General features: G+C 58.6%; 1 protein-coding gene across 1 annotated transcript; it reads left to right on the plus strand.

Annotated features, from left to right (window-relative positions):
* Nucleotides 1-4,603: 4,603 nt before the first annotated feature.
* On the plus strand, nucleotides 4,604-9,903 carry KDELR1 (KDEL endoplasmic reticulum protein retention receptor 1). The gene is made up of 5 exons (XM_005312172.5): nucleotides 4,604-5,136; nucleotides 6,438-6,538; nucleotides 7,415-7,573; nucleotides 7,755-8,007; nucleotides 9,071-9,903. The coding sequence occupies exons 1-5, from the start codon at nucleotides 5,046-5,048 to the stop codon at nucleotides 9,103-9,105; spliced, it is 639 nt and encodes a 212-aa protein (XP_005312229.1). The 5' UTR covers nucleotides 4,604-5,045; the 3' UTR covers nucleotides 9,106-9,903.
* Nucleotides 9,904-10,209: the final 306 nt, after the last annotated feature.

Raw genomic sequence — 10,209 nt, forward strand, 5'->3', positions numbered from 1 at the left:
TGTATGTAGTAGAGGTAGGGGTGTGTGTGTGTGTGTGTGTGTGTGTGTGTGTGTGTGTGTGTGTGTGTGTGTCTCCAAAGGGTGTATGTGGCACAGGGGTGTGTGAGGGTGTATGTGTCAGAGGTGTGTGTGTGTGTCCAAGGGGTGTATGTAGCAGAGGGGTGTGTGAGGTTGTCTGACAGAGGGGTGTGTGTGCATGTGTGTATGTAGTAGAGGGGTATGTTTTTGTGTGTATGTGTGTCCAAGGGGTGTATGTAGCAGAGGGGTCTGTGTGTAGCAGAGGAGGGTGTGCGTATGTGTGTGCAAGGGATGTATGTCTCTGAGGGGTGTGTGTGGGAGATACACAAAGTTCCACACTTCCCTCCCTCCCCCATGTCCAGAGAAGCCAGCCACCAATTTGCCCCTATAGCACCCTGAGTTGTGATACCAGCTGCTCTCTACAAGCTGAGCAGGGCCCAGGAAATTAGGAGGGTGGAGGAGAGACCAGATGGGAAGTGGTTGGTGTAAGGGGTGTGTGAGTGGGATAGCTTCCCCTTGCAGTCAGGGCTGAACCTAGAGGCTGTGGTGCTAAAAAGGGGGACACTCCCCTGGCTGGCAGAGAGCCCTGAACCAAAAGGGAGCTGTGCTATGGGGGGCTGGGTGGTTCTGGGGGGGCTCAGAAGCTCACAGGCCTGTAGAGGGGTAAATTTGCACCAGGTTTCACCCCAAAGCCAGGGGGGCAGAACCTAGAGGCCCCTATGGGGTAGGTGTTTACAGAAAGATTCACCCGTGTGGGCCAAGCCGGGGAGATGCCTAGCCCTGGGGCAGCACCTCCAGGGGAGAAGAACACCCCCTACTGAACACCCTCCCTGCAGCACAGCCGGGCCCTGGAGCACCGGCGTCTGCAATGACCGGCAGAGGAGAGTGCCCCCTGCTGACCCCCTGCCCAGTACCCCCCTAGCACCTCAGTCCAGCTGTCTTCTCTCTCGGTGCTGTCCGGCCAGTCCCCACGCCCCGCTGGAGCCGGCACGACGATGGAAGCTGTTGCGGATTGCGACTGGGGCTGGTTAGGAGCAGCGGGGAGCAAGGCGGCTCACAGGAACAAAGGCCCCGTCCCCCATTCGTGACGCTCGGGCTCTCTGCAGAGAACAAGGGAAGGAGGAAGAAAGGAGGAAAAAATAGACACGGCCGATAGAAAATGTAACGGCAGAGCGCCAGCTGGGTGTGAGGAGACAGCCGATCAGTCCCAGCCCCACTCTGGCAGGGGAGTGGGGTCTAGTGGTTAGAGCAGGGGGACTGGGAGCTATGACTCCTGGGTTCTCTCCCTGGCTCTGGGAGGGCTGGGGTGAAGGAGATTGAGTGGGGAAAGGGCCTAGGGCAGTTGGGATGCTGCGGGGACGGGGGGCTGATCTGACCGTCCCTCAAGGGGGGAGGTGGTGCTAAGCCACTGGTGCCCTGCAGTTGGCCCCTGGCGTTCCATGGCCCCCTTAATCATCTCCCTAAACCCCCTTCATTAGGCACCAGGAACAGTGCGGGAGGGGAACTCATCCCACATGCAGCTCCACCGGTGACCCGCTGCTTGCCCAGGCCTGGGGGCACTGTATTATTACTAGTGGTGCCAAGCGCCCCGTCCCTTGGCTTTTTCACTCCAAAAGTGGTGCCCATAATTCTCCTGACATTTCAACGGGAAACTTCATCTCCTGCCCCAGATGTTCCCGTGAGCTGTTACACAGCCTCCATGTCCAATGCCCCACTCCAGAAGGGCCGCATCTCAGGACGGCGTGAAGGGTCCCCATATAACCAGTCCCTGCACTCAACCCCAGAGGGGCTGCATCTCAGTGCCAGGTGAGGAGCCCCGTATACCCAGCCCCCGCGCCCCACCCCAGATGTGGCCACGTTCCAGTGCTGGGCGAGGGGTCCCTGTATAAATAGCCCCTGCATCCCAGCCCAGAGGCAGCTGCATTTTATAAAAGCTATAACTGGTGTTATTAATCTATCTTTAGCCTTTTCTAAGTGCCTACCCGAGGCCTTTTAGAAACCTCAATGAATTTCCTCTCACAAGCCCCCAGGAATCCTGGCTCCCAGCCCCCACTGCTCTAACCACTAGTCCCCACTCCCCTCCCAGAGCCAGGGAGAGAACCCAGGAGTCCTGGTTCCCCCCCACCCCCCAGCAGGCTGGCTGTCCTGCTTACCATTCCCCTCATGTGGATCGGAAAGCAATTAACCAGTGTAGTTAGCAAACAGGGGAGCATGACTGTTGCAGAGCGCCAGCTGCTCGACCCTGGCAGCGTGAGGGGAATAGTACCCGCCCACGCCAGCTCCCCCACAGCACCAGCTGCCTCCCCACTTTTCTAGCCAGAGGCAATAAACACCTGCACCCCTCTCCTCTATCACTCCCCCCACCCCCAGCCCAGGGCACTGCCTCCAGGGCCCCCAGCTGCTGGGCAGCCCATGGGGACAGATGAGCTTATGAGGAAACCTGGTTCTATCCCTTGCTCTGGGAGGGGAGTGGGGCCTAGTGGTTAGAGTGGGGGCGGGGCTGGGAGCCAGGGCATCTGGGTTCTATCTCTGGCTCTGGGAGGAGAGTGGGGCCTAGTGGTTAGCGTGTGGGGTTGGGAGCCAGGGTGCCTGGGTTCTATCCCTGGGAAGGGAGTGGGGCCTAGTGGCTAGTGCTGGGAAAACCTGGCCCATGGCCTGTCTATATTCTGCTGCCTGGCTCTGTCTGCCCCAGCACATGCGGGGGTTGGGAGGCAGGATGCCAGGGTTCCGTCCCCATGTAGTGGGGCAGAAGCGACCCCTCTGTGTCTGCACACACCAGTGGCTGGAGTTTGCCCAGGGCCGGCTGGCTGGGTAGCACACCAAGGCTGGCTAGGCCTGTTCCTGAGCTGGCGCTGCCCCCTGCTGGCCAGAAGGGGCTCGGCTACATTAACTGAGAATCATGGATGGGCCACAGAGCCTTTTTCCCTTAGCGGACCCCGGTGTCCGGGCCATGCCACAATCTGAGGGACTCCGCATAGCCCTCCCTATATCCCCCGCTGGAGCCTGCATCTGATGCAGGATTCTCTTTCTCTTCCTGCCCTAAACGTTCTGTGTGGCTGTTACACAGCCCCAGTGCCCCACCCCAGAGGGGCCGCATCTCAGCCCTGGGTAAGGGGTCCCTGTATACAGGGCTACCCAGAGATGGGGGCAAGTGGGGAAATTTGCCCCAGGCCCCACAGGGGCCCCCACGAGAATATAGTATTCTATAGTATTGCAACTTTTTTTTATGGAAGGGCCCCCCAAAATTGCTTTGCCCCAGGCCCCCTGAATCCTCTGGGCAGCCCTGCCTGTATAACCAGCCTCTGCATATAACCAGCCCCTGCACCCCACTTCAGAGGCCTCGCATCTTAGCCCTGGGTAAGCAGTCCCTGTACAAACAGACCCGATGCCCCATTCCAGAGAGCCCCTGTCTCAGCGCCGTCTCAGGGCAAGGGGTCCCTGGAAAAGGCATGTGGAGAGTTAGAGCAGGGGGGCTGGAAGGGGAGTGTGGTCTAGTGGGTAGAGCAGGGGTTTAGCATAATTTCTCCACCATCTCTCTCCAGCCCTGGCAGGCACACCCCTCCCAGCTGCTCCTTGCATCAACTGCAAGCAGGGCATGGTGACCTGGCAGCTCGCACTCCTCCACCCGGCTTCTGCCCATGGCTGGGCACTGCCGGCCCGGCTCTCCTGCAAGGCACAGCATGGAGAGCTGTGGGTGGCACAAGCCTGTGTGCTGATCATCCAACGAAGCTGGAGCCTGGGGGGGGGACCCCCAAATCACCCCACCCCCCATTAGCTATGCCCCCTGACAGATGCTCCACCGCAGCCTGGCAGAAACACCTTCCCCCCAGGCTCAACCCTCCGGCTCCAGGGGATGGGCAAAGCCCAGCTGGGCTGTACCTGGGGGGTTGTTTGGGGGTGGGGGCTAGATGCCCATACAGCATGAACCCATTCCCTTGGGGCAACCTGGGGGAGAGAGGGAGACGTTATACCCCCCCACCATATGGATGGGAGAACCACAGAGCTAATTCACAGCCCTCTTTGCTCTAACCACCAGCCCTCACTCTCCTCCCAGAGCCAGGGAGAGAACCCAGGAGTCCTAGCTCCCAGCCCCCCACCGTGTAACCACTGGACTCCTCTCCCCTCCCAGAGCTGGGAGAGAACCCAGGAGTCCTGACTCCGATGTGCTCATTTTATGAGAAATGTGGCAATTCCAAAAGCACAGCGCCTCCTAGCGTTGCCTTAGGGCATTGAGGCCAGCATAGACAATGGGGGACAGCGCCCCCTACTGAGCCCCCGCCCCGCTCCCTGCAGCCCAGCGCCCCCCTAGCGCCCCCCTGGGGCATCGGGGCCAGAGGTGCTTGTCAAGGTGACATCACTGTGTATTTGGTTGGGTTGAGATTTGGGGGGCAGGCATGAGGGGTGTCCCTGAGCTGAGAACAGAGGAGGGGGACGACCTCCCAAAGCCCCATTTACTCTGGATATCCTCTATGGGGCCGGTAGGGGGAGGATTGTTGGAAAGAGAGGGGCAACCTGGATGACAGCAAATTTGGGGAGCTGTGGGGTGGCATTCAGGTCTTTCAGCTTGGTTTCCTGAAGCAGGGCTGTGGGGCCTGGGAGCCGGGACTCCTGGGTTCTCCTCCCAACTCCAGGAGGGGGGTGGGGTCTAGTGGTTAGAAGAACAGGGGGGTGGGGGAGGCAGGACTCCTGGGTTCTCTCCCCGGCTGGGGGGGGTATAGGGATTAGAACGGGGGGTGCGGGAGCCAGGACTCCTGGGTTCTCGCTCGGGGGGGAGCCAGGACTCCTGGGTTCTCTCCCCGGCTCCGGGAGGGGCAGGACACGTTGTCATCTCTCTCCCCGCTTTCAGCCCAGCCCCGCGGGGGGGAGGGGATTTTCTTTGCTCCTCCTTCCTCGTCCTGCTCGGGCCTTGTTTCCTCAGCCCCACACACACTCCAGCCGGGCCCTTCCCAGACAGCAAGGGGCGCCCCTCCCCCATCTCGCCAGCCAGCCCCCCCAAAACCCCCTCGGCGCCCCCTCCCCGAGCCGCCATGAACATCTTCCGATTCCTGGGGGACATTTCCCACCTTCTGGCTATTATCATCCTGCTGATGAAGATCTGGAAGACGAGGTCCTGTGCGGGTAAGGAGGCCCCCCCTTTACCCCTGCTCTGCACCCCCAAACTACCCCTCCGGGTCTCCCCTGGGAAACTGCCCCGGGCTCACTTTGGAGGGGTCCTCGCTGGCTCAGCCCAGCCCCTTGCCCGGAGCAGGGTGGTTCTCCGCCTCCCATGTGACAACGGGAAGTTATTGGGGTGCATGGCCCCCAGCGCACCCCTCCGTCACTGGGCTTTGGGGGGCATTGTGGGGGCGCCCGGGCTCCCCAGCCCGCCCATCCTTCGGCGGCCTGGTCATCCCTCAGGTTTGCAAATTTGGGGGGCGAGGGTGCGATAAAGCCAAAATGGGGGGGGGCTCCTTGATTGGGGGGGAGTTGGGAAGTGGAGGGAACTCTGGGGGAGCAAGGTAGCCCCTAAACTATAGGGGAGCACGGAGGTGTATAAGTAAATTGGGGGCCTCCTCACCCCACAAACAGACCCCCCCCCCTTTTGAGATCGGACTTGGAATTGACTTATTTGGAGAACTAATTGGGGGAGAGATTTGGGGGATAATTAAACTTCATATTGGGGAGCGGACACCCCTCGTGAAGGGGGGGATGGGCCCTTTGATTTGCGGGGTTCAGTGCACCCCCACACTCGTGTATTTTTGAGGTGGGGTGGGAATAGCCTCGGCTGGGTTTTGGGGGCTCCTTTTTGAGGGGCATGGGGTTCTGGAAGGTGGAGGACTTGGGGTACGGGAGGAAATGGGTTTCCCCACTTGAAGAGCTGCCTTTGGGGGAAGTTTAAGGGGTTATGTCCCCTCCTCTGGGGGGTGTTGGAGGGCTGGGGAAAGGGGGTATCTAAAGCCCCAATGATTGGGTCATTCCACCCCCAATGGCTTTGGGGGGGGGGTTGATTTGTGGGAAAGGGGAGGAAGGTGGTGATATGGAAGCTGGGTGAGAGAGGGGTCAGAGATCCCACAAATTACACTCCTGCTGCCCCCCCCCCCCCATCCTCTCTGTTGGGAACGTCTGTATGGGGCACAGACCCCCAGGCACACACACACACTGCAGGGGGCTGCGATGTGGTGAAGCCAGAGGCCTGGTATGTGTGGGGCAGCCCCAGGCTGGCGTCAGCAGCTTCCCCTGGACTGCAGAGCGATCTACGGGCAGGGCAGATGGGAAAGGCCCTGGATAGAATAGGCCCGGAATGGCTGGTGCTCCTCACTCCCGACATGCAGCCCCCCTGCTGGCCCAGCCCTGGGCTCCCCCCCCCCAGCTCTGCAGGTGCCCCTCACTCCCGACCCGCAGCCCCCTGACCCCCACTTCATCTCTCTCCCCCCGGGCAGGGATCTCTGGGAAGAGCCAGATTCTCTTTGCTGTCGTGTTCACCACCCGCTACCTGGACCTGGTCACCAACTTCATCTCCTTCTACAACACCTCCATGAAGGTAAGGCCTGATCACTGTGCCTGGGGGCTCCCCAGCCCCCCCTCCCGCCATCTGCCCCCCAGGCCCTCTCCGACCCCCTCGCACACACCCCTCATCAGCTCCCGCCCGCCTTCCCCTGGGTTTCCGTTGGATGCTTGGTTCTTTGTCTCTGTGCCGGGTGAGGGGTCCCCATAAAACCAGCCCCCGCACCCCACCATAGAGGGGCCATGTCTCAGTCGGGGGGTCCCTGTATAACCAGCCCCCACACCTGCGTCTCAGCACCGGTGAGGGGGCCCCATGTAAGAATCCCCCACGTCCCACCCCAGAGGAGCCGCGTCTCAACACTGGGCGAGGGGTCCCTGTATAATCAGTCCCACCCCAGAGGGGCCGCGTCTCAACACCGGGCGAGGGGTCCCTGTATAACCAGCCCCCGTGCCCCATCCAAGGGGGGCTGTATCTGAGCGCCAGGCAAAGGGTCCCTGTATAACCAGCCCCCGCGCCCACCCCAGAGGGACCATGTATCAGCAAAGGGTACCCATATAGCCAGTCCCCATGCCCCAGCCCAGAGGGGCTGCATTCCAGCCCCGGGCTAAGTGTCCCCATATACCCAGTTCCCATGCCCCAGCCCATAGGGGCCGCGTCCCAGTGCCAGGCGAAGCGACCCCATATAACCAGCGCCCACCCCAGAGGGGCCACATCTCAGCGCTGGGTGAAGGGTCCCTGTCTGCACTAGAGGCATACAACCCATGTCATTGCACCTTGGGGTGGGGGCTACCTCGTTGTGCTGGGTTTGTGCAGTGCCTATGGCGGGCTCCTCTCCGCGGCTGCTCCCCCGCCGCCCGGGATAACCAGCGGGGAAGGATTGGGCTCCCACCCAGCTCCGCCTCTTGTCTCCAGGTCGTGTACATCGCCTGCTCCTACGCCACGGTGTGGCTGATCTACAGCAAGTTCAAGGCCACATACGACGGGAACCACGACACCTTCCGGGTGGAGTTCCTTGTGGTGCCCACGGCTGTGCTGGCCTTCCTGGTGAACCACGACTTCACTCCACTGGAGGTAACGGCAGCCCCACACCCTCAGTGGGGGCGCCGCCAGGCTGTTTGGGCGGGGCTTGGTTACTCTGGGGGCGGGCAGGGAGGGAGGGCGTCTCCCCGCCTAGAGCCTGGCGCGGGGGGATCCCACGGACTCCGGCGCAAGTTCTAACCGGTTCTCTCCCCGTCGCTGCGTGGGTCCTAAGATCCTCTGGACATTCTCCATCTACCTGGAGTCGGTGGCCATCCTGCCGCAGTTGTTCATGGTGAGCAAGACGGGCGAGGCGGAGACCATCACCAGCCACTATCTCTTCGCCCTGGGCATCTACCGCACCCTCTACCTCTTCAACTGGATCTGGCGCTACCAGCAGGAGGGCTTTTTTGACCTGATCGCCATCGTGGCCGGGCTGGTGCAGACCATCCTCTACTGCGACTTCTTCTACCTCTACATCACAAAAGGTGCGTGCGGAGATTAGGGACAGGGATCTAGTGATCAGAGCTGGAGGGCTGGGAGCAGGACTCCTCTGGTCTCTCCCCAGCTCTGGGAGAGGAGTGGTGTCTAGCGGTTAGAGCAGGGGGGGCTCGGAGCCAGGACTCCTGGTCTATCCCCAGCTGTAGGAGGGCAGTGGGGTCTCGTGGGTTTGAGCAGTGGGGGCTAGGAGCCAGAACTGCTGGGTTCTGTCCTTCCACTTGGAGGGGAGTGGGGTCTAGTGGTTACAGGGGGGCAGCTGGAAGTGAGGACTTCTGGGTTCTATTTTGGCTCTGTCACTGATTCGCTGTGTGGTCTGGGGAGAAAACAAGTTGCTTTCCCTCGCTATACCCCAGTTAGCACTTCTGGAAACAGCCGTGCTCACCCGCCTCCCAGGGTGGGCATGTGTGAGGAGCTGGGGCCGAATGACCTGTGCTTCTGGGGCTAACACTGGTAATTCAGCGGGGATCTGTGGTGTGGTCATTAAAGGCTCTGTGGGACTTCATTGGGGGAGTCGGACTGGCAAATCCCTGTACAGTGGCAATTTTATCCCATGGCCCTGTCGCCCCTGCTATGCCAGCCCACCGTGCCAGCCAACCCTGTCAAATGCTGCTGCCTAAAGTTAGGCATCAAAATCCACTTTGGGGAAGAGGCTGGATTTTGTCAGAGGGACCAGGTGCTCCAAGGTAAATGGGAGCTGAGTGTGTTCAGCCCCTCTGCGAATCAGGCCCTTGTTTGAGTGCCTAAAATTCAGGACTTGGCATTTGATCTCTGTTCTCGTTTGTCATACTTTTCTAACATGGCTGTGTGCTGCTAACTAGCTGCCATGCCCCCACCCCAGAGGTGGCTGCATCTCAGTGCTGAGAAAGGGCTCCTTGTACAAGCAGCTGTTGCACCTCACCCACAGGTGGCTGCATGTCCCCTCTGGGTCAGCAAGTCCTTTGTGACCAGCTATTACACCCCACCCTAGAAGGGGCTGCCTCTCAGTGGGTGAAGGTGTAAAATGCCTTGAGACCAAAGGTGTAAGAAACGCTGAAATCCTTCCTCCCACAGTTCTAAAGGGGAAGAAGCTGAGTTTGCCAGCGTAGTGGCCTCCTGCTCCCGCTGCTCTCCGTCAGCCCCTAGGAGGAAGCCTGTTCACATGCAGACGACAGACACGTACCGTTTCTGACTCTTTTTTTTTGTTTTTTGACCAACTGAACCAGCCACAAGTCGAGCTGAGCTCTCCTGTATTTACTGTCACCTGGAACTGTTAGCCACTCGAGCGAGAGACCGTGGGGATTTGGGAGGAAACAGTCGACAGGCCTTTTTTGGTCGAGACGGATCTCTGGGTTTGAGAGTTTGTAGTTTTTTGCCTTTTGAAAACACCCAACCCCATCTCCCCTGCCCTTTCTCTTTTTCTCCCTCTTCCCTTATTTTTATAAACAGCCGGGGACGTTTTAAATGGGCTCCTCTCTTCCCTCTTGGCTGATTCCCCGGTTGTGTAGCCAGACAGGCTCGCTGAGGTCTTTGGTGCCTGCGGCGCGGTTTCGCCAATGTCTGCTCGGATGGAGGCCAGGTTTTTTTGGGGTGCTGTTTTCGAGGCATAGGGTGGGGGTGTTATTTCACACCACAGGGAAGGCATTGAAATAGCCTCTGGTTCCTTTTGATAAAAATCCATTTTTTTTCATTTCGAGGTGGGAATTGAATCTGTCTCTGTTTATTCCTTCTTTTTTATTGGCAAAGAGGGTGCAACACACTAAACTCTGTAAATCTCCTTGTTTTGTACATAATTGATGGTTAATTCCTTGTTCACTTTAAATAAACAGAAGAAAACCATTTTTTTTTTAATCAACTTAGTGCCTTTTTTTGGAAAAAAAATCAATAAAAGAGAAACCTGCTTTGTTTTCCTGTCCTGTGTGTGGTCACCTCTTTGTCTCCCCTCTGTTATTCTGGCAGTTTCGATTGGATACAGGGCTCCCCATCGCTTCCTGTCCTAAACATGGTGTTGCTGTGTGTGCCATTGAATGTTTTTCATTGGAACATTTTTTTTTTTTCATGGAAAAGTGGGGTTTTGATTAAAGGAATTTTTGTTGAAAAAGGGTCTGTTTTTTCTACAGGTAATTTTGAATTGTTTCATCCAAAAACGAATGCTTCAAACCTGAAATATTTTTATTTGATTTTTTTACACAACACCCAGTTAACCTGTGGAA

This window comes from Chrysemys picta, chromosome 17 (genome assembly GCF_011386835.1).
Source record: "Chrysemys picta bellii isolate R12L10 chromosome 17, ASM1138683v2, whole genome shotgun sequence".
Classification (NCBI taxonomy): domain Eukaryota; kingdom Metazoa; phylum Chordata; order Testudines; family Emydidae; genus Chrysemys; species Chrysemys picta.

Coding starts and splice junctions, on each gene's coding strand:
- KDELR1 (XM_005312172.5), top strand. CDS start 5,046: ATGAACATCTTCCGATTCCTGGGGGACATTTCCCACCTTCTGGCTATT. Junction 6,539..7,414: donor TCTACAACACCTCCATGAAG/GTAAGGCCTGAT, acceptor TCTTGTCTCCAG/GTCGTGTACATCGCCTGCTC. Junction 8,008..9,070: donor CTACCTCTACATCACAAAAG/GTGCGTGCGGAG, acceptor TTCCTCCCACAG/TTCTAAAGGGGAAGAAGCTG.